We start from the raw sequence: 25,503 nt of genomic DNA on the forward strand, positions 1-25,503 counted from the left end.
GTTTGTGTACCTGTTTTTGTGTTGATGTGTGTGTCCACCTTTTAGAATCAGTCACAAAATGAAGCAATGTCCTTTCTGAGTTTGAAGGAACACTATAGGGCTAGGAATACATATGCGTACGCCTAATGCCGTAGTACCCTGGTAGCCATTTAAGTGACTGGTGCAAAGAAAAAAATAATCATATTTACCTTTTCTCCATCGTCTCTGAGGCTGATCCCGCCTCCTTGGCTGAGATCATTGTGACTGATGATCTCAGCTATTCCAATATTTTCACATTGAGAAGCATTTAGGAGGCTAGTGCGCATGCATGGCAAAACAAAAACAGTTTGCTATTTAGTGAATAAACCAGTTTGAATTCCCAACAGTTCACACTTCAGTCAAAAACCCTGCAGGGCAAAAACACAACTGTGGATGGTAACAGAAGGGCAGCAGAAGTAAATGTGGTTGATGTTTTTTGTTTTTTTAACTTACTAACTTTACTTTTCCTCACTTTAATAAAACTTACTGAGGTGAGGAAAACTATATAATCATTGTAATTGAGAGAAACAAACAATGTTTAGGCAAGAGTGGATAATTTGGAAAAATTCCCGAACATGGCTAAAGTCACAACTTTAAGCCTGAATTTTGCAATTCTGTTTTAATTTCCTATTTCACAGGGTTATTCACTAAAGTATAAATACACTCCAAGATAGCAACATTTGGTAAAAATCATCAGATTTCCAAATCATATATTTGCTAAAAGAAAAGCTGTCATAAATTTGGTGAATTATCACCAATGTGTATGTTTGAAGCGGCTCTGTCACCTTACATAATTGGAAGCACACCTTAATGTGTTATCCTCACTTGGGGTGTGAAAGCCTAAAGGAGCAGTGGAAGGTCGATAAACTTACCTTAGCTGTCCCCCATAGACCCTGCCATCTTATTTCTTAAGTTGGTGCATCACCTACCAGGTGCAGCATCACAGTGGCTATGACTTCTAATGTTTATGGAGGTTTCCACATGACCATGGGAACCTCCAGACTGATTCTTCAGGCCTGTGAGAAGCAGCCTGATTCCCCCATTGATATATCTGACAAAACTTAATGGCGGGAGCTCAGTCCTTTGTCAAGTTTTGTCAACCTTCGGCTTTACTATATGTATTTAGAAAACAACAACCACTTTAAAGAGTTCAAAATCCATCCTATGTTGCGTTAGCCAAAGCCCTAGAAGACAGGACAATACACAGGTCTAACCCTCTCCCATTATTCCCTGCTTCCAACCACTGTTATTGTCACTCTGGATTCTTCCATGTATCTCTTCCTATTCACATTCAAGCTGACTGGGCACATGGCCCAGGTAAGTATGCAGACTACACACCTATAACCTTTCTTCTCGTCACCTCCAACTTGCCTTCACTGCATGCTTGTTTGAGCAGAGGTCTCTTTTATTTTCTACTGTATTTACTGTATACTTATTGTTTCCTTTTTCTACTTGATTTACTCTATAATCACTATAGTGCCTGAAGAATTGTAACTTTTCTCTGCAACTTTTTTTATTTACACATTATCAATTTAGATTGTAAACTCACAGGCTATCACAATACCTTGTAAGAGGTGATGCAGGCATGGGATTGAATCCTACAGGCAGGTTTCCCTTCTACTTTTGTAATAATAATTTACCTGTGTGCTTAAAGGGAAACTATAGTGCCAGGAAAACAAAGTTGTTTTCCTTGCACTATAGCTTCCTGTAGTGCCTTCCTATCTGGTGACCCCCACCAGCGGTGCAAAAGGGGTTAAAAAAACACTTACCTAAGCCTAGCACCGATGCCCCTCGGTGTTGGCTTGAGCTTCGCCTCCGCTCGCACTAGGGATTCCCCCATAGAAAAAAGCATATATAATGCTTTCCTATGGAGTTGCATAGCGTGAGGATGTCCACAGGATGTCCGACCAAAAGTCGCCTAATGATCCGGATGTCCCTCTAGTGACTCTCTTGTGGACACTAGAGGTAAAGTTAACCCTAGCAGGTAATTATTGCAGTTTCTTAAAAACTTAAGTGACCTGGTACAACTGTCACCTCAAAACTATTTTAAAAGGACCACTTAGCATTATGAATACAAATGTGTATGCCTAATGCTATAATACTGTGGTGGTTGTTTAGGTGACCTTTTCTCCCTCATAGCTTAGGTCTTTGTAGCTGGCCCCACCTCATTGGCTGATATCTTCGAGATTGATGATCTCAGCCAATCCAATGCTTTTAGAAATGCATTGGGAATCTAGTGTGCACGCATGGCTACACTGCCACTCTTTGTGACAGCCGCTAGAGGCACTTAAAGGAACACTATAGTGTTAGGAATACAAAACTGTATTCTTCACTGTAGAGTCCTTTTGTCACCGTATCCCCCTCAATCAAAAAAGGGTTAAAAACCCTTTCGATCACATACTTATGTGTGTGATTGGGTTCCTACATTCTTGCGCCAACGTCATGGAGATCCAGAAACCTAATGCGTGGCATGCGCACATTATGCCTTGAATCAATGCTTTCCTATGTAGATCTTTAAGACTCTGGACATCTTCATGCAAAGTGTGAGGACTTCCAGAATTGTTTTACAACTGCAGCAAGCGCCTCTAGTGGCTGTCTAGGGAGACAGCCACTAGAGGCAATCTTAACCCCTTAAGGACACATGACATGTGTGACATGTCATGATTCCCTTTTATTCCAGAAGTTTGGTCCTTAAGGGGTTAAAAGGACACTGTAGACACCCAGACCACTTCAGCTATGTCCCATGTCACTTAACCCTACAGTGTTAATTATTGCAGTTTCTGAGAAAACTTGCAGGGTTAAGTCCTCCTCTAGTGGCTATCTATAAGCCACTAGAGGGTCTTCCGGGTGATTCAACACAGGAACCACAGGATTCTACACTGCCAGGAAAACGGCTTTGTTGACTATACATTCATCTTTGGTTAGACTGTGTTTGAAATCCAAATTAGATACTTAACTGGTTATATATAATTTATAATGCCAATAATAATAATAATAATAATAATAATAATATAAAAGTGTTTCAGTGAGAAATGTGACAGTGCTTATGCACAAAAACATTCCTGCTAGAAACGTATTCCTGGATATCAGCTACTGCAAAATAGAAGAAAAAAACAAACCAATGTAATTAATAATTTTGTTGGTAATTACTATGAAATAGCAACAGTGACAATACTTTTAGATTACTTTATTGAACTGTTTTTCGCAAGCTAGTATCTGACATTATCTGCACTGTAGGAAAGGTTACATATTTGAGGTTTCCAGTCTCCATAGTATTCCCTGATTGCCCCACGCAGGAGAAATGTCATTATATATATATATATATATATTATATATATATATATATTTTTTTTTTATGTTACTAACCCTTTACGTACCCAACATTTTGACTAATATGTCAGGGCCCCTAATTATCAAAAAATAAAAAATCTTATGCATGTGGCACTGAAGGATGTAAAAAAAAAAAAAAAAAACAACAATTTTGTTTTTGTGAGATAAATGTAATGGTGGGACAGAAAATGAAATACTTTCATGAACTTTTTATGAGTAAGTGAATGAGTGTGTGAATATTTTCTATAATGAAATTATATGGGTTTTTTTTCCCCAAGTATTTTTATAATTGTAATTAAATTTAGATATTCAGTTCAAGTTTTTTTTCTAATAATAAAAGGAAAACTCAGAAATGTATGTATATTGACTGCGACAATTCTGTTGCACACATCAGGTGCTGTATGTATGTGTATATATATATATATATATATATATATATATATATATATATATATATATATACACACACACAGCACATGATATGTGAAACAAGATTGTCGCAGTCCATTAATTCTATGTTATGATGGGATAGGCTCACAGTGCTGGGTGATCCGGAACCCTTTTTCGGAAGCCGTTTGTTTCCGGCCGGTGAATGGAACATGTACTTCCTGTTGGAATGTTGGCAGCGGCATTGCTGGTAGTGTTGTGGCTGCTGTGGTTGGCATGCTGTCGCTGGAGAGATGCTCTTTCAGGCCGGTCACTGGGATTGCTGCAGACGGTCAGGGCTCCGCTCCTGCTCATCGCTCACCCGGATGATGAATGCATGTTCTTTGCGCCGACCATCCTCGGCATGCTCCGAGAGCAGCGCAGTCTCTATGTGCTCTGCTGCTCCACAGGTACGGACAGAGGAACGGGATGACCGAGAGGCCAAGTTCTCCCTGCCCATGTGCAGCCTGTCTCATAGGGCTGTCAGACCCACACTGTCTGCTTGGACTCTCTCTAGTCATACATGTTGATGGGCTAGGCGTCTGCATTAGGGCCCTGCGGCATCTAGTATTCAGTGAGAAAACACGCAAGGCAACACTTTTCATGTCTTGCCTGTCAACATGTAGATAGATGTGTTGTGAAAACATGGGATATATTAACTTTATCGCTAGGCTGCAAGCTAATGATCTGTCTGAGACATCTTATACATTGTATTTTCATAGGCTGGCAACATACTATGTGTGTGTGTTTTTTTTTTTTTAACAAGTTGTGATCCCCAAAAAATGTAAACAAACCACAGAATTTTACTATATGTCTGTTCAACAATAATTTACCTCTTTAATACTAAGTGCACCCACACTTATTATTTATCATTTTGTTCAGGGGAAACAGAGCTTTCATTTAATATCAAACATTCATATATGGAACTCCATTTAATATGAATAAAATCTAAAAAAAACTTGAAAAAATTAAGAAATCTTGTTATTTTTCAATTTCAGCATGGCAATTTAACTGTTAATGTCAGAATACTGTTCAGTTTTCCTGCAATAGAACATACATATTTGTATTCATAAATGTCTCACAAGTAAAACAGTACCCCCCATGTATAGGTTTTATGGGTTTTTGGAATGTTACAGGGTCAAATATACGGCTTGTCCATTATTTTATTTTATGCATAGAAATTTGACAGATTGGTTTGAGTGGCCTAGGTTGCCTTTCAGACCGTATGGCAGCCCAGAAATGAAAATTACCCCCATCATGGCATACCATCTGAAAAATTAGACATCCCAGGGTATTCAAAATGGGATATGGCCAGTCTTTTGCAGTAGCCACTTTGGCACAAACCCTAGCCAAAGTTAGCGGTTTTTTTTTCTTCACATAAAATCTGTACTTTCACTGATATTATTGTTAGTATATAGTTTACTTCCCTGAAACACTCCTAGTTCTGCTCAGTGATGTCTCACGAGCGCCATGGTACCCCCCATGTATAGGTTTTATGGGGTTTTGGAAAGTTTCATGGTCATATATATGGCTTATCCATTTATGCTTTTTCACCTTGAAATTTGTCAGATTAGTTTGCAGTGTCAAGGCTGCCTTTGAGACCGTATGGCAGCCAAGAAATGAAAATGACCCCCATCATGGCATATCATTTGAAAAAGTAGACATCCCAGGGTATTCAAAATGGGGTATGCCCAGTCTTTTGTAGTAGCCACTTGGGCACAAACCCTAGCCAAAGTTAGCGTTTGTTTTATTTATTTTTTTGTGTGCATTTTCACATAAAATCTGTACTTTCACTGATAATATTATTGTTAGTATATAGTTTACTGCCCTGAAACACTCCTACTTCTGCTCAGTGATGTCTCACGAGCGCCATGGTACCCCCCATGTATAGGTTTTATGGTGTTTTGGAAAGTTACACGGTCATATATACGGCTTATCCATTTAGGCTTTATTACATTGATATTTGGCAAAGTGATTTTCTGGGCCTATATCGCATTTGAGAGAGCATGGCAGCCTGGGTAATACCATTTCCACTATTATGGCATACCATTTTCAAAAGTAGGCAACCCAGAGTATAAGAAATGGTGCATTGCAAGATGTTTGGTCTAACCACTTTACCAGAAATGAAGGGCCTACATAGCGGTTATAGCTTTATTTGTGCTTTTTCACACACATGAACTCAATTTTCACAGGACATTTCATATTCCTGATATGAGTTATTGCAACAAAGCCTCACTATTTGTATTTAACATTGTCTCCTGAATGTAACAGTACCCCCATGTACTAGATTTTCTGTTTTGGGGGGGAAGTCACAGGGACAAAAATATTAGATGTCCTTTTCAAATTTGGCAATTTGATAAAGTGATTTTCTGGGTCTATTTCACCTTTGAGAGAGCATGGCAGCCTGGGTAATAACATTCTCACCGTTATGGCAAACCATTTTCAAAAGTAGGCACCCCAGAGTATAACAAATGGCATAATTTGAGATGTTTGGTCTAGCCATTTTAACAGAAATGATGGGCCCATGTAGCGATTTCTTTGATTTTTGTCTTTTTAATCAGATAAATAGCATTTTCAATGGAAATGTCATAATCCTGATATTAGTGCACTAGAGACTTAGTATTTATATTTAACACTGTCTTTTGAATATAACAGTACCCACATGTACCATGTTTCCAGGTTTTTATTATATCACATGAATAGAACAGTACCCCACATACACTTTGATCTAGAGGCAGAGAGATCTTTGCTATCACATAGAGAGTCACTGTGTGAAAAGTTTGAGAAGTAAAAAAATATTTTTGTAACCCTTTCAGTGCTAATCACAGCATTAACCCTTTGATTAGTTTTTTATTAGGAAGTCACATTTCAAGTACTACAAATGTAGTATTTTGAGTTGTTTGGTGTAGCCACTTTAGAATGGCTAGCGTAAACAGGGACAGGCCAAGGTCAGGGGAATCCAGAAGTCAGAGTAGTCGGTAAAACAAGCCAATGGGTCGGTACAGGCAGCTAACAAAGCGTAGTCAGGACAAGCCGAGGTCAGAAATCCAGGGAAATCAAGCAAACAAACTACCAAAGTCCCATACAGAGTGATTCAGAAGTTCAGCTCTGTATGGTAGACTTTGAAACAGTCTGTTATGCAGAGGGCGGGTAGAGATGGGCAGGTTGGACAATAATAACTGGAGTCCTTTCGGACTCCTTTCTTGTAGCAAACACTGCACTTTCTTTGGGGAGCTTTTTTTACTAGGGGTGGGTGGGATTCGGGAAGGGAAGTGTTTGCCACAAAGTCTTTGGAGATCTCCTGATTCCAAAGTGGGATTGGGGGGCTGGGTAAATAACATACGGGACAAAAGGCTTAATGTGAATTCGAGGAAAGGGCAGGGCCTACCTATGACCTCTTTTGTATAGAGGACATAGGCATTGAAAATTGCAATCTGGCTCACGTAGATTGCAATTTTCTTGAACCAGGTCCTAGTTTTTCGGTTCACCAGATAGGGCTGTATGCATTGGTCAGCCAAGTCTACTCCCCCCATAAACTTGCTGTAGTCTACAATGCACTTCGGCTTTTCCAGATGCTCAGTGCTACCTCTCACAGACACTGGCACTGTACTTTCGTCATGCATCGTAGACAGCATGTATACATCTTTCCTATCTCTGAAGCGAAGAGCAAGCAACTCATCCTGGTGGAGAGCTGAAGAGGAACCTCTACTGCTTCTGACTCTTGCCAGGGCTTGGGGGAAACCCCTGCAATTCTTCCTCACTGTGCCACAGGCTAGGGTTTCAAAACAATATAAATATGTAAATAATTCTATACTGGTATAATAATTGTCAACCCATAGCCTATATCCCTTATTCAACAAGGGAAGGATTAGATCCCAAACAATCTTGCCACTTGTACCCACAGAATCATGCTAAACGCCCATGTGTAACCAGTACAGGATTCGCATAATTTATAAAATTTAACGCCATATCGGGACCGCTTAGATGGAATATATTGCTTAAATAGCAGTCGACCTTCAAATTTCATAAGGGACTCGTCAATTGAAATATCTTTATCGGGGACATAATTTTCAGAAAATCTGTCTGACAGGAGTTGGTTAAAGGGCCGAATTTTATATAGCCTGTCAAACAGTGGGTCGTTTCTAGGGGGACACAGTGAGTTATCATGAAAATGAAGGAATCGCAGCAGTTGCAGGTAGCGATTCCTCAACATAACCTCAGGGAAAAGAGGTGTAGCCAGGATGCGTTGCTTGCTCCAGTTGGACCTGATACTGGGCTTTTTAACAATACCCATCATTAGGATTACAGCCCAAAACCGCTTCATCTCTGCGACATCCGTGGGTCTTCACATATTCCTGCGACCATGATGGGACCCCGGATGTGCAAAGAGATACTGCATAGCAAACAAATTTGTTTGCTGAGCCATGAGCTCAAATATAACGTCTGACATAAAGAGCTCAAATAAACGAATTAGCTCGCAGTCGTCCACTGTTAGTGATGCCAGGAGTAACAGTGAACGGCGGTATTTCTGGGGCCATCATATTTGGAGGCACCCAGTCTCCGCCTGGCATTGGGCTTGCTGAGCGTCCTCTTGTGAGTGGTGGTGGGGCACCATCACTTGAGGTCTCAGTCAGAGGCTCAATGTCAGAGGCAGTGATAGTGTCACTGTCTTGCAGAGTGTCACTATCACTGCCTGCCAAAATGGCATACGCCTCCTCGGCTGAGTAGCGACGTGCCATTCTAGGGGCACAAATTAATTAATTTATATACTAAAGTGAGTAATTATCTACCTGCCTAACACCTACTACCCGCCCTCAAAAAATAATATAAATGTACTGATCACAGTATAGGCAGCTGCAATCAGTACACTGAAAGGGTTATTTTTTTGATCTGTAAAAATAACCCTAAAAAAAGTCAGTCTGATCAGAGACAGTGATCACTGATACAGTACTGTACAGCAGATATACTGTACAGTAGAGTGATCACGGCAGCGGGGAAAGGGATAAGGGAGATTTTGGTTGCTGCGACTGACACAAGGGGTAAAAAAAAAATTGAAAATTTTTTTTGATCCCCAAAAAATTAATAAATAAATGCCCAAACAGGTTGATTACAATAATATGCTGTGATCAGCACTGAAAGGGTTAAATAAAATATATATTTTAAAAATATTTAAAACTTTGTTTTTCACAGGAGCTGCAAAAGCAACGATCTCTCTGCCTCTCTCAGATCGAAGTGAGGTGAGGAGAGGGGCAGAGACAATCTGTCAGCCAGTGATCTGAGATCATTGGCTGACACATACTAACAGTGATCACAGTGACTGGCTGTCACTGTGATCACCTCCTACAGATCGCGGTAATTGGCCACAGGGGGAGTGCCTGGGTGGTACAGGCATACCCCCCACCGCGATCTGTAGGGGGCTAATGGCTGCAGTTACATGTGTCAGCCAATAGGCTGACACATAGTAACACTGATCGCACTGACAGGCTATGGCAGCCTGTCAGTGTGATCAGACTGCAGCCTGACAGTGCAGATCGCGGTCACTGACCCCAGGGGGGCTGCCTGGGGGGCCAGGCATGTCCCCCGACCGCGATCTGCTGAAGGAGAATGCGGCCGGCTCCATGTGTCAGACGATTTTCAAATCAGCTGACACATGGTAAATACTGATCGCAGTGACAGCCTGTCACTGCGATCAGAAGCTGCAGACCGCGGTCCCCAGGCACAGGTGGGCTGCCTGGGGGGCCGGCATGCCCCCCGACCGGGGGTAAGACCGCACAGGACGTTCTATGCCATCCTGCGGCATTTAGAGCCGGCCAATTAAGGACGGCATAGAACGTCCTGCGGTCTTAAGGGGTTAAAGTCCTTGATTCAAAATGTGTTTATTTTACAGGATATATATATATATATATATATATATACACACACACTTTTGCTGTCGTGCAATTGCTGCGTTTAGGCAACTAAGCTCTGAAATGGTGAACTGTGTATTACTCCCAAGAGCTTCCACTTTTCCATTTTATAACTTACAGACTTACAGTTTTCCTTATAGAAGCAACTCTTGAAAATGCATTGTAAATGAAGTTGAATGACATTTCTTATTTTGGGGAAATAAGCAAAAATAAGGGAAATACTTACCTTAGACCAATTTCTACCTAAATCTGTACTATAGCCAAAGAAAAATAAGCAAAAGCTTTAGAACACCTTAACCCCTTAACGACGAGTGACGGACGAGGTCCGTCACTCAGGGGAATGCGTTAATGACGAGTGACGGACCTCGTCCGTCACCCGTTAAAATTAACCCCAGATCGCGGCAATCGCGGCGATCGCGGGGTTAATGGTGCTCCGGTCTGCCTCTGCATTAGAGGCAGACCGGGAGCACCGGATCGGGCTGTCAGAGTACATGTGCCCGCTCTGACAGCATGCCAGAGCGGGCACATGTGCTGTGTATACTCACCTCCGCCTCCCTGCACTTCCTGGTTCTGTGTGAAGTGCAGGGAGACGGATCTTCAGTGATCCTGCCCCCTGGTGGAAAGAAAATATAGTACAATTAAAATCCCACCCCCCTTTACCCCCCCTTTACCCATTTTAATAAAAAATTAACCCCTTCCCTGCCAATTGATCACTGACTACAGTGATCAATTGGCAGGGATTACATTTTACTAAGATCTGATTTTTTTTTAAACCCCTGAGGGTAAATTCTTTTTTTTTTTTTTAACCCTCAGGGGTTCAATTTATTTTATTAATTAATTTAAATATTTTAAAATTATAAATTTAGCTAGCTGGGGAGGGTGGAAGTTAGTGGGGAATTGGGGGATTTAGTATTACGCTAACTAGGGGTTAACGTTAAAAAAAGTTTAAAAATACGCTTTAAAAAGTTAAAAAATTAAGTTAAAAAAAAAGTTTTAATAACATTTAAGTAAAAAATTTAAAAAAATAAACCCTTTACCCAGTCCAAATAAAAATTAACCCCTTCCCTGCCAGTCGATCACTGCCTACAGTGATCAAAATACAGATCACAGTATTATACTGTTCTAATTTTTTTTTTAACCCCTGACGATTAACTTTTATTTATTTTTTAACCCTCAGGGGTTAAATTTATTTAATTAACTAATTTAAATATTGTATAATTAAATATTTTGCTAGCTGGGGTGGGTGGGAGTTATGGGAAAATGGGGAATTTACTGTTAGTGCTGCTTACTGCTAGTTAGGGGTTAACGTAAAAAAAAAAGCTTAGAAAAATGTTAAATCTGTAAAAAAAAGTTTTACGAAAGTTTAGGAAACTTTAAAAAAATGAATAATCAAAACAAAAGTTTAAAAAATAGTTTTAAAAAGTAAAAAAAGTTTTAAAAAGTAAAAAAATACATTTAATAACGCTCATTACCACTACACCTGGTACAAGCTAGCGGAAAAATGATCCCACGCTAAGGTTCAAAATATGCCTTTTGAAATACCCTGGGATGTCTTCTTTAAGAAATGGTATGGCTTTATGGGGTATTTGGTTTATATAGCCTGGTAAAATACTCTAAAATGGGACATGGGCACAGCGTAAAAATTTAAAGTTTGAAAAAAAATGGAATGGCTGTGTCCCAAATGTGCCCCTCTGATGTCCACATATACCTGGCAAAGGTACATACGGGGGTATTTTTGTACTCAGCAGACATAGCTGAGCAACATATGAAGTATTATACAGTGGTAGTACACATAAGGTTTGCAAAATAAACTGTGCAAACTCACTTTGTGTGTCAAAAAGGCAGAAACAACGCTTATTACCACTACACCTGGTACAAGCTAGCAGAAAAATGATCCCACGCTAAGGTTCAAAATATGCCTTTTGAAATACCCTGGGATGTCTTCTTTAAGAAATGGTATGGCTTTATGGGGTATTTGGATTATATAGCCTGGTAAAATACTCTAAAATGGGACATGGGCACAGCGTAAAAATTCAAAATTTGAAAAAAAATGGAATGGCTCTGTCCCAAATGTGCCCCTCCGATGTCCACATATACCTGGCAAAGGTACATACGGGGGTATTTTTGTACTCAGCAGACATAGCTGAGCAACATATGAAGTATTATACAGTGGTAGTACACATAAGGTTTGCAAAATATACTGTGCAAACTCACTTTGTGTGTCAAAAAGGCAGAAAAAACGCTTATTACCACTACACCTGGTACAAGCTAGCGGAAAAATGATCCCATGCTAAGGTTCAAAATATGCCTTTTGAAATACCCTGGGGTGTCTACTTTAAGAAATGGTAGGCCTTTGTGGGGTAGTTTGAATTTAAAACCTGCAAAGATGCTTGGAAATTGCACATAGGCCCGGCGTCAAAATTCAAAGTTCGGTCAAAACTGATATGGCTTGGTCTCCTATATGGCACTGTAGCTTCACAAAATAGTGCCATAGACATACAATGGGGGTGTCCTTTTACTCAGAAGACTTAGCTGAGCATAATTTGGGGGGTTTGAACTTAGTGGCACACATGAAATATACAATATGCCCAGCAAAAATGCAATCCGTATGTAAAAAATGCACAAAATTATTTTTTACCACATACTTTGGCATGTAATGGTACAAAAATGGGGGCATGTTAAGGCACAATATGCACCTTATGAGATACCCTGGAGTGTCTTCTTTTACAAATGGTAGGCCTTTGTGGGGTGTTTTGAACAGTAAAACTGTTATAATACCCCAAATGGAAGCATAGGCTCATTAAATCCGTCTCTCAAAATTCTACTGTGAATACTGAAAAGGACAGGTCTCCTGTATGGCACTGTAGCTTCACGAAATAGTGCCATAGACATACAATGGGGGTGTCCTTTTACTCAGAAGACTTAGCTGAGCATAATTTGGGGGGTTTGAACTTAGTGGCACACATGAAATATACAAAATGCCCAGCAAAAATGCAATCCGTATGTAAAATATGCACAAAATTATTTTTTACCACATACTTTGGCATGTAATGGTAAAAAAATGGGGGCATGTTAAGGCACAATATGCACCTTACGAGATACCCTGGAGTGTCTACTTTTACAAATGGTAGGCCTTTGTGGGGTTTTTTTGAACAGTCAAACTACTATAATACCCCAAATGGAAGCATAGGCTCATTAAATCCGTCTCTCAAAATTCTACTGTGAATACTGAAAAGGACAGGTCTCCTATATGGCACTGTAGCTTCACGAAATAGTGCCAAAGACATACAATGGGGGCACCGTTGTACTCAGCAGAAGTAACTGAACACATAATAAAACTTTGTACAGGAATAGCACACACCAAATGTACAAAATACACATGAGAAGTTCTTTGTTATAAGTTTGTGTGCGAAAACCCCCAAAAAACACAATTTTACTCCAATATTTAGCAGAGGTTGGCGGTAAAATGGCTACGTAGAAAGTGTCAAAACAACCTTAGGTAAATAGCCTGTGGTGTCTACTTTATATAAATATATACTTTTGTGTGGCAATTTTGTTTTCTTTTATGGCTATTAGGCTTACAAGACAAACATACCAAATTCTAAAATCGCTCCACATAAAAAGTTTATTTTACTCCTTGTGCTTTGTGACCTGTAACTACCAAAAAAAACTGAAAATCCCAGACACATTATATATTCTGTAATTCAGAACAGCTAAATGAATTTATTTTTAATTACTTTCCTTAACCAGCACTAATTATGTACACATTATTATTGCAAAAACTGTAAAAAAAACACACAAAAATTCATTTTTTTGCATATTTCTGTATTTTTTTTATAATAAATAAGCATTTATATATACATGTGTTACATCAAATTAAAGCCCTTTCTGTCCTTTAAAAAACGGTATATAATATGTGTCGGTGCAATAAATTAGTAAAATGCAAATTGCAGTTGAACGCAAATAGCAAAAAATGCAAAAAATGCCGTTGTCATTAAGTGAAAGACAAGCTTCTGAAGCTCTGTCCTTAAGGGGTTAACCATGTCTGCTTGGTGTGTTGGTTGCTTTAAAAACAGAGTTCTTGGGGGCGGGGCCTGGCCGCCGAGCTGGAAGGACATGGAGCACATCAGCTCCTCCACGAACCCTTGCAAAACTGACTAAATATGCCTAGTTCCCCCTGGAAATCATACCAAACAGATGCCAACTGGCGGGGGAACCAAGCGCCATCTGCATGTGCAAAGTCAGCTCCTGTCCGACTGCCAACGACACTGTATGGGCCGCTGAGTTTGGGCCTGCTGTGAGGCTCTGGCGGGAGAAACGGCTGATCTCCCGTGCTTGGTCCGGCGGGGCCTCCCTCGGGCTCATCACAGGCCTGTTCCCCCCCCCCTGTGGGCCGGTGGGGGTTATCCCGGCCCCCCCACCGGGGAGGCAGAGCACACTCCAGGGAGCTGGACAACGGCGAGACCAGTCTGGGCCCGCATGGCACAAGCTAAGATGGCCGCCGCATAAACTACACGATGAGTTGGCTGGATGCACCCCAGGAGGTCAGTGTTAACGACAGCAATAGCAGCATGTAGCGTTACTTACCTTATCCAGGGGCCGGCCACGGTCCTCTCTTCGAGCCGCGCGCGATCCTGCTGCTGCACGAGCCGCGCGCGGCTCATCCGACGGCTTCATTAGGAAGGCGGGCAGTGACCGCGAGAAGCGGTCACGTGTCCCGCCTTAATCTAAGAGCGCGCTGCGTGTCTCGGGCGCGCTGTTAAAGAGACAGTGGGAGCCTAAATCACCAAAAGGCTCCCATTGGCCCCTGTCATGCCACACTCCCCATACACTTACCTTTTGGGGGTGTGGATATGACAGGAGCCAATCACACTAGTTTAGAAGCTATTTAAACTTACCTCTCCCTTTACTCCCTGCCCTATCGTGGTTTCTGTTTCAGTTCCCTTTAGCGCTTGTTGTGTTCAGTTGTATTTCTTCGTATTGACCTTGGCTTTGTTTCTGACTAAGTTATCTCTTTATCTTTATCTGTTCTGTTTGGCGGCTTGCTGTTTAATGTGTACCAGACCCCGGCTAGTCCTAGTTGTCGCTGTCTCTCTGTGCCCTTGACCTCGGATCGTTCCTGACTCTGACTCCTCTCATATAAGTCGAGTCCGGCCATTCTAAGGTCCGGTAGACTTATCTCTCCTCTGTGTTGTCTTTTGTTGAGTTGAATCCTGCGAGTTGGGGTATATTTTCGTTACACAGCAATTACCAACCCCAAGCTGACACTGGGGGGAGCAGCTGGAGAGTGAACAAGCACCCCATGAGCGAACCGCAGCAGCCCCCTCACGCGACCCCTACCCACGAGATAAGAGACTTATGCCTGCGGTCACTGTTCACATGAGCGGATCAGCGGGGACCATTGCAGGACCATGATCCAGCATTTCATTTGAGGCTGGAGCACTGGATGGTTAATGGTTCAATGGAGAGTATTAAAGTAGTGGTGCTAATGGGCATCCCTGACATGTTCCGTTTGATATAGCAAACCAATTTGATTCAAACATTGGTCCAACTACTTTTGCTGTTGGATTTGTATGTAAAGACATATTATCTTTAATTTTGCCTTTAAAACCGAATGACTCCAGACCTGATTCTAAGTATGTCCAGTTGACTCTATCAAAAGTTTATTTCAGTTTTGGATCTTTCTGCATTATGTATGATGTTTATTATCTTACGGGTGTTATCTATTGGATTTCTGTCAATGACAAACCCTGATTATTTAAAAAAAAAAAAAAAAAAGTTCTTTCCTGTTTCGAAAATTTTTTTACATCTAAATTAATCAAAGATATTGGTTTATAACTGGACATTAATGTGGCGTCCTTTCTCGGTTTTAGGATTGGAGATATCGTGGCCTGAAGCATCTCCTTAGGAATGCCATTGCTTAATAAATATTGAAACATCGTTAGTAGAGTTGGTATAATTGTTTCCTGAATTTTTTTTATAAAACATTGCTGAGTAGCCATCTGGACCTGGGGTCTTACTGGATTTTAGATCAGAGATGACCCTTTGAATCTCTGTATATGAAAATGGTGCATTTAATATACCTTTTTTAGTCTTCTTCTGTTATTTTAGGGATTTCAAGGTTACTCAAGAAGTCTTCAATTCTAATTTTGTTTAGTGAGTCCAAATTTAAATTGTAAAGTTTTTCATAATAATTGGCAAAGGTTTCCACAATATCTTTTGGAGAGTATACTGATCTATGATTTGCAATTTATTTAGAAATATATATTTTCTAAAATAATTTTTCAATTTTATTTGTAAGAACCTTCCCTACTTTGTTGTTATTGTTTCACCATCTTTGTTTTAAGCGAAGAATGGCCTTGTCCACTTGTTTTAAAATGTTTCCATTTCATTCTTTTTAAATGCTCTTTATTATTTGTTATTTCAAAACGTATACTATTCATATTAAGTATTTCATTCTTTGCCAATTCTACATATAAATCTAAAAGAGAACTTTCTCATTTTTTTTTCTTCTTTCGAGAACCTAGTTTAATACATAGTCCTCGAAACAAAACATTTGAGAGTACACCATAAAACTGATGAAGAAACTGTACCATTGTCATTAATTTTTTTTTTTGGATATAACTATCTTCATTTTTTTTTAATTTTAAATTCTTTATTTTGTTTGTGCAAAGGTGAAACATGTGGTTTTGCACTGCCACAACAGCAGGTGCAACCCGGTAATATACATAGGAAAACATATGGCAGTAGAGATAAACATTGCACATTTTTTTTTTTTTTTTTTTAAAGTAGACAGGTTTATGTCTAAATCGTTAATAAATGAGAGATGTGCATATATGTACAGTTGATGCAGGCCATAAGAGCAATGATGAGATTTGCACACATTTTTTAAATGAGAAGGTATTGTTGTAAGTTGATTTTTACACGAGTAGGCTGTTTTGCTTTTGCCGTTACTAAGGGCTTAACGTGCACAATTTTAAGGAGGAAAGCATGCTAGTTAGGCACAAGTCATGAGTTTTTCAAGCTAAAATAGTTGCATCAGTAGTTTAACATTAGGTAGGTAACAGTTAACCCTACTAGATCAATTTTGCTGGCATATCTGTGTGATGATATTCTGATATTCAGTGCATTTTTATTCCAGAGGTTAGTAAGTATGGTTATGGCTAGCAGGTTTGTCGTTCTGGCTTTTGATGCTGATCTGACATCTAGCAATGAGGACTAAATCATACTATGATAATGTTAGGAGGTAAACCATGCTAAGTCATGAGAAACATCGAAATACGGTTTATGATTAATGCTGCCTAGCGACTATACAGTACATCCTTTATATGGTGCATTAGACTTAAGCAAACATTTAAGCATACATTTCCAAGAATACAATAGCATGGCATATAATTAGACTGCTCAGTTTTTGTCATAGATAACAGCAATGTATGTAGATTGATAGGCACCAGCACCGCCATGAAGGCAGGTAGTGACGGCGAGCGGCAAAGGGCCTTACTCACAGCTCAGTCCTGGCTCCCCGTTTAGCCTATGCCAGCCAGGGGTACCGCACAGTCCCACCTCGAGCAGTCACACTGCAGGACAATGTCCCGAATTGCAGGCAGGTAGGTCGATTCTGCGGTCGCTTGTGGGGTCCCCTTTATCTCGGGCTGCGGTTGCGAGCGTGTTTGACGCCCTTTGAGTGGCTTCCGTGGTGCCGCTTTGCGTTTCCGTGAAGAGCGGTGCTTGATCCGCCGCCATGTTGGGGATTTCCCCGCTGGTGGAGGGGTACGTCGCGGTATGCAGTTGGTACTCGTTGGTGAAGAGGCAGGACAGCGCATCAGCTGTTTCAATCGCCGCCAAAAATTAGTGAAGTGCCGGTTCAGCCTGGAGAGGATGTCATCTAGGCCAGCACTGGATCGTGGAGACCACGCGGCGTCCGCCATGTTATGCAAGGTGCTGCTTTCTCCTATCGCCCATTGCGCCTCTGTTGGAGTGGGCAATCCTCCTGGGGTGGACCGGGATCACCCCCCTGGTCCGGGGGGGGGGGGGGCATGCAACAGGGCACGAGTATTTGACCTGCAGCCTTCTGGCTTCTCCGGTCCAGGGGTTCGGCCGCGTCCCCCGCCCGGCGTACACCAGGCCGCATCAGTCACGGTGGAGCAACAATTCCCCCATTGGGTCTCTGGTTGCTTCGTAGCTTAGTCGGTGAGTTAAAGGTAAGGGACTCCACTTGGATTGCTCTATCTTGAGCAATATCAGGCTTATTCGTGCGTTTAGTCGTGAGACCATGGAGGAGCTCATCCGGGGTACGTCTGTTCTCCATGGCGGTCAGGCCCCGCCCCGGATTGTCATTAATTTCCAAGAATTTTCTGATTTCAATTTGGAAATAATCTAAGTCTGATTTGGATGGATGATAGTAGATTTTCATTTAACCTCCATTTAGTTCTAGACTTATAGTTGTTATTATTACTAATCTCCAGAAAGACTGGGGTATGGTCCGTCCAGGTTATAGATCCTATTTCAACCTTTTAATTATTCAAGACCATTCATGGAGGTTTAAAAAATAATCTATGGGGGAATATGATTCATGGACTGCAGAAAATAAAGTATATTCATGGTCATTTGGATGTAATACCCGCCAACAATCATAGAGAATTGGATATTAAAACATTTTGAAATTCATTATTAGAAGATCTGTTTACTTAGCATTCCGAAACATTATTACTTTGATTTTAGTCTAACTTGGAATTAACTACACTATTGAAATTTCCTCCTATAATTAATCTGCCACATATCATAGGTTATATTTTAATATATACATTTATTAAAAACTTCAAGTGGGGGTGATTTGGGGCATAAATATTAATCAATGAGTATTCTATGTCATTTAGTTTTATTATCAAAATCTGATGACTGCCATTTTCATCTAAAACTTGATGTATTGCTTCTACTTTGATCTTATCCGATATAATAATTGCAACTCCTCTTTTTTCTTTGAACCTAACAGATTTGCATGGTACACATTTGGATAATTGTTAAGTTTCCATATTTTATTATCTTGGATCCAATGTGTCTCCTGAATCATAATGACATCAATTTATTTTTGTATTAAAAGATTATAGAGACATCCTTTTTTTTTTTTTTTTGAGGAGTATTTAGACCTCTAACGTTCAATATGACGAACTTAAGTGACATTAATGTTAATCATTAGTATCTTTAATTGGATTTCCCCTTTTCCCCCGGACATAACATAAAACAATATAAAACTAAACCATTCACACTGCGTATCATTCTCACATACAGAAAGCTTTTGAAATGTAACATTTTGATGAAGTTGTTATGGTGACAAGTGTTTCTTTAACCAATATGTGTATTCTTGGGAAATCAAAGTGAATTGCAGTTTTTAAGCCACAATAGCTAAAGACATGGCTTACTTGGAGGAAATGCATTAATATACTAATGCTGCTGTTTTACTTTCACTGTGTAATGAAATTTTCTGAATTTAAATGCAAATCTCAATAAAATCTACTTTGACATATTGACTTGTATATTTATTTGTACGTAAGAATTGGCATTCTACTAATTTCTTTTTTTGTGGTGTTTGCATTGTCTCCCCGCTCCCCCTTCTCTGAAATGATATGCTTAGATTACTTTTTTTTTTATGTAAATCTTCTCACTCTTTACACATATCATTAAAGTGGAACTTCTTCTTATGTGTTAGTAATCTCAATTGCTGTCTATATTTGGAGGGAATTCTTTGGCTGTAAGTGTGAGATAATAAATAGGGATACAATTTAAATATCAGTTCTGTAAACCCGATCACACACACCAAAGGTACCCTGGTAAGTATCAAATACAAAGCAAGTACGCTACAGGAGTTTTGGTGCTTAGCCTTATAACCCTTTGTAGCCTTTTGTAACCGTTTTCACTGGAGGCATGTTATCTCAAACACCAGCAGTTATGGTGGCAATGGTGTCTTTGTGTGCCAATTACTTTTTTAATTTAAGATCTGATCGCAGTCTTAATCGAGCAGCAATAGTGTGGACAGAGTCTTGGGTGCTGGGAGAGACTTGGTTTCGGTCAAACATCTCAATGAATGTTTTGATTTAAAGAAAAATAATTGTTTAACCCCTTAAGGACCAAACTTCTGGAATAAAAGGGAATGATGACATGTCACACATGTCATGTGTCCTTAAGGAGTTAAGATGGCGATCAAAGATTTATTTTTGCACCATAACCACTACAATGAGCTATAGTGATTGATGTGTATAGCATGCCAAAAAATTTATTTATTTATTTATTTTACGTGGGAGAGGACCTTTTTGTGATAAAAGAATCTCTTTCGGCAACTTTTCTGCTTGCATATCTCTGTCTTTCCAAGCTTTATTACATGGAGTTTTTTTCTCTTCATTGTTATGCAAAAATTGATTTTAGTAATGTCATCTTTTGACCCTTTCTTAGTATTTATTTAAAGCATATATATATATATATAAAAAAAAAATGTTTTCTATGTAACTACAAACAATTTTCTTCTCAAAAGACTGTAGTACTGCAATGGAAGGTTAACAAAGTTTTACAGAAAACTTGTAAAAGAAAAAGTTTGCTAAAAATGAGAATTGTATTCTAGTTATCCTTTTTTAATCTATGGAAAAAGTAACAATCTGAATGACAAAAATGGAAATTGTAAACAAAAAAACTATCCGGTTAATATATTTATTATTCTTAGGCAATTACTACAATCAAGGGGAAATTCGTAAGAATGAGTTGATTCAAAGCTGTTCTGCTTTAGGAATTCCTTCTTCCAATGTAACGCTTATTGACCACAGGTAACTAACTGTATAATACCAGCATAACACTGGCTGTTATGTAGGATATTCTACTTCAGATATATATTAAAAGTATCTAAACTATGACACTGGATAAAACTTTATTCTAGTTCTATAGTTGGAAAATATTTTTAGAATTGTAGATCAGATTATTTAAAGTTATTTAAAGATCAAGTATTTAAAAGAAACCATAACCACTGTAGCTCACTGTGGCTTTTATTGTACCAGAAGTTACCTGGAGCACTCCCATTGAAGTTAATCCAATCACTTTAGAATGGTTTGATACGTTACTTGAATTCCCCATATACCCTTACTGAGTTTGATCTTGTCCTGCAGGAGAAGGCAGGTGTCTTGACTAGCTAAAGCTTTGCCAATTGCCCATTGGTTAATCGTCCTCAGCTGATGTTTACAGCTAATGTGCATGACCCTGCCTAGCTCAGTGAAGCTAACCAGATTCTGGAAGCAGGCGGGCGGTGCAGGAGCCCCACCAGTGTGAACTGGTTAAGTAGGCAGAGCTACTGCCAGCTCCCCTCTTAGCTGGTGGCTGCACATGGTTTGTGGCATGGTTATTGTACCCACAATAGCATATCACATGTCGCTACTAGGTGAGATGGAAGTCAATTTACCAAAACTATTACAAGGGTTTAGTAAATTTGAATTGTCCATTCTCTCTGGAACTAGCTTGGAAATATCTAAAAGTTAGTATAGAGTATGTGGGCGTTATTTCTTTTTCTTCCTTTCATTAGCTATTTTACAAGTATATGACCTGGTTACCCGGTTGATTTACATATTTTACAATGTACATATGTATATTGATGTACATATGAGTTTCATATTGTATCCATTTTAAATCATGAAATATTGAGTTGCTTTGGAAAAATACACCACAGTGTCTTCAACAGGTCATTGAGATGCTGCAATAATCTATGGTATGTTTCAGCAGATTTATTATTGTTAATTTTAGCTGTGCTGGTCATTCTAGAGTTAATATTTTGACCAGTTAGTGGCATACTTTTACCGAGACTGGAGATCTACTCTTCCTGGACAACATGTGGAGATGTAAACTGCTGCTAAGCCTTTTATGAAGTAAAACTATCCATCAGTGCAATAGCTTCATGACTGTGATTAATAGGTCTTCTTGGAGGCATACAAGTGGAACATTTGTGCCCAAAGTATCAAATATCTTTCATCTGCAATAGGTATATGGATGGTTTTTTTTTTTCTGCTCCTAAATGTTTTCTATTGTTTTGCGTGGGTGGTGATACCAACTGTGCGATCATTTCCCTGAAAATCAATAAATAAAAAAATGAAAGGGTGACATACTGAAGACAGATCAGTTTTGGGACAGGCAGATGACTGTACTGCAAGGTGAACCTGGTGATGATTAATTTTAACACACACACACACACACTCACACTCTCTCTCTCTGCTCTGGAATGAGGAGTTTGTAAAGGTGGGCCAATTGGATTCATCTGATTACCTTAGTAAAATGGGATCGAGCCACCTGAGTGATAGCCAGGGCCGTCTTTAATATGAATAGGACCCTGGGCAAAGAATTTTGTTGGGCCCCCTCGGCCCTGCGACCCTCTCAATCCACCAACCCCCCAATTACGCCCAACCCCCAATCACACTGACATATTGACACATACACACACACAGACATATTAAAACATTCACAGATACATACTGACACACACATACACATACTGGCAGACATATTGACACACATTCAGACATACTGACACACACACACACACACAGACGCACATACATACACACACAGACACATACACTGATAGACTTATTGACACACACACAGACATGCTGATACACACACGCATACTGACATACACACAGACACAGTGACACACACAGGCATACTGACATACACACAGACATACTGACACACACAGACAGACATACTAACACACACACATACACAGACACATACACTGACAGAAATACTGACACACACACGCAGACATACTGACACACACACAGACATACTGACACACACACAGACATACTGACACACACACAGACATACTGACACACACACAGACAGAAATGCTGACACACACACACACAGACATGCTGACACACACTGACAGAAGTATTGACACACACACACACAGGCATGCTGACACACACAGGCATGCTGACACACACAGGCATACTGACACACACACAGACAGACATACTGACACACACACACAGACAGACATACTGACACACACACAGAAATACTGACACACACACACAGACACAGACATACTGACACACACACACAGACATATTGACACACACACTGACAGAAGTATTCACACACACACACACACTGACAGAAGTATTGACACACACACAGACATAATGACACACACAGGCATACTGATATACACACACAGATACACTGAAACACAGACAGACAGACATACACACACAAACATACTGACATACATTTAGCCACCCTCCAACCACCCTTACCTTTTCTGGAGGGTGGTTTCCCTGGGGAACAGTGGCAGGCTGAGGCAGTTGGGAGTTCTCCTCTTAAACTCCCCTCCTCCCTGCCTTTCTCCTCCTGTGCGGCTCTGATCTCCGGTGGGAGGAAGTGACGCGCGGCACTCACTTCCTCCCAGCTGGCTGACGAACAGGAAGGGGCCTGGTCGCGCTGTAAGCGTAACAGCGCCCGACCGGGCCCCTGCTGACACATGTCCACCGGGTGGCCCTTAGTGCATGGGCCACCCGGGGGCCCTCTTTAGCATGCGGGATGGTGCGGCTCTGTGCAGCCGCACCACCGGGTCCAAGGGGGGCTGCCCAAATCGCGGGGCCCACGGAGCAGCTGCTCTGGGCCCCCCAGGAGCAACTGGGCCCGGGGCAGCTGCCCCGTTTGCCCCGCGCTAAAGACGGCCCTGGTGATAGCATTCGGACCCCTGAAATGTGTCACGCTCAATCAGCCATGCTTTAAAGGGATCCTGGTACTATGTCTAAACATTTTGAAGCGGAAAGTCCAGCAGTGCAACAGCTTTATTTCCTCTTAACACTTTACCTACACAAAGCTTTTCCTTCAGTGAGTCACAGTATGAAAATTCCATATATCATTCTCATCCTTCTCTCACGTGTTACTTTTGCATGTTTCCTAATGTGCAGGGTCTAGCAAGCATTTAACAGTGCAGCAGATAAGAAATTCTAAATCTAAAAATAATTTAAAAAAAATAAAAACCTCTAAAGAAAGTAACATCTGATTGAAAACGAAACCATTTTTATTCATGCAGGCTGTGTCAGTCACAGCCAGGGGAGGTGTGGCTAGGGCTCCATCAACTAAACAAAAGTGATTTAACTCTCAAATGGCAGTAAATTGAGCAGTGACAATTCAGAGGCACGATCTGAACACTAATACTGCTTCATTAAGCTAAAGTTGCTTTGGTGACTAGTGTCACTTTAAGGCTCCACATGTTCTTTTTGGGCAGCAATGCTTCAAAGACTAGTGCAATTTTTGCTTTTGTGCTCTGTGTTCATTTGTAATATATTGTTGTTTTTAACAGTTTGGTGTGTGTGTGTGTGTGTGTGTGTGTGTGTGTATACATTTCCCTCATTTAGTGAACTCACAGATAACCACATACTGTTTTTTTAAAGTACAATGATTATATAAAAGATTTATCAAGGCAAGGTACTGTTAGGTGTAAAAGTGCTAAATGTTGAGACACATCATATTTGTTTCCATGGTGATTGGTCCTTATTTAGTACTTTATTTTTTGCCTTGGTAAATATTCCTCTTTGTATACATAGCAAGTTTACCACCAGTCTGCAGATGTTTGTAGAAATTTATTTTTTCTATGAGCTACTGCAATTAGAGGAACTTTTACATCTGAGTGAAATCTTGTTAAAGAATGCAGTGTTGGTGAAAATAAGGCACATTTTCCTCCTTGGCAGTTCTAGGTTCAGAGACATCATAGGCAATATCCATTGTCAACGTATCTTGTTGCACTGATGATTTGAAACTAGAAATGTATATATGTATTCATTAGAATATAGCAATATCTTGTAGTCTTTACATTATATCTGTGCCTGGTTAGCAAATGCCAGTGGACTTTAAACAAACTCTAGTTACGGTATATTGTTTTTGTCCATGTAGCTGCAGATTGATTGATTATATTCTTTTTAAACCATGTAGATTTCTGTCTGATCTATTATAGACCACAAGGATTGCAGTTTCAGCATTATTGCCAGATCACTGAGCCAAAGAGAATTGACCCACAGCTTTGGTTTGCTGGATCGTGATGATGGAGAGGCCCTGTCACTCTTCTACTCTACAGTCATTTGCATGGAGAGCTATTTTTAAACTCCCATTGACTACTCTCATGCTGGGTAATTTGTTTAAACACTAACAAAGTTTGCCTAAAGGTGCATTTAGCTTGAAAAGGGACTGTCTAGCCACCAAAAAGTACTCCAGTACATGTGATGACTTTGGCAAAAATGTTTGTTTCTAAAATGTATCATACTATGTCTAGGAGATTAAAGAAACACTAAAGCATGAGAAATATAAACCTGTATTCCTAATGCTTTAGTGCCTCTGTCCCTAGTTATAGAAACCCCTTTTCCCTTTTTAAATAAATGTTGGCAAATTAAATATTTTTACTTATTTTTTTCCCCGGAGCTGAGCCTTGGTGCAACTCACCTGTCCTCCTACCTGCAATGTCATGGAGGAGGCATGACCTCCACTTTTGTTCGATCCATTGCTTTTCATAGAAGCGAACGCCACATGTGCATCGAAGCTTCACCATAGGAAAGCATCAACTCAGGAATACAGCCAATAGAGGTAGATTTAGGCCTACAGTGTAAAATGTGCACTTTCTACCAAACTGCAGGGTTTTACATTGCAAGATTGAAAGGACAGGACTTCTGCACCCAGGCCACTTTATCCTTTAACTAAACCTTTAGGCACCATAACCACGTCATCTCATTTGAATGGTTATGGTACCCAAGGCCCTGCCCCCCACTAGAGGTATTGGTAA

General features: G+C 40.2%; 1 protein-coding gene across 1 annotated transcript in view; it reads left to right on the plus strand.

The window, feature by feature from the left end:
• The first annotated feature begins 3,905 nt into the window (after positions 1-3,905).
• The window catches only part of PIGL (phosphatidylinositol glycan anchor biosynthesis class L), a 160,535-nt gene continuing 138,937 nt past the window's right edge, over positions 3,906-25,503 (plus strand). Inside the window, exons 1-2 of the mRNA XM_063450060.1 lie at positions 3,906-4,184; positions 20,392-20,491. Of these exons, the coding sequence (XP_063306130.1) occupies positions 3,941-4,184; positions 20,392-20,491 (344 nt within the window). The 5' untranslated portion in view covers positions 3,906-3,940. The remainder of the gene's footprint in view (positions 4,185-20,391; positions 20,492-25,503) is intronic.

Source organism: Pelobates fuscus, chromosome 1, assembly GCF_036172605.1.
Source record: "Pelobates fuscus isolate aPelFus1 chromosome 1, aPelFus1.pri, whole genome shotgun sequence".
Lineage (NCBI taxonomy): Eukaryota > Metazoa > Chordata > Amphibia > Anura > Pelobatidae > Pelobates > Pelobates fuscus.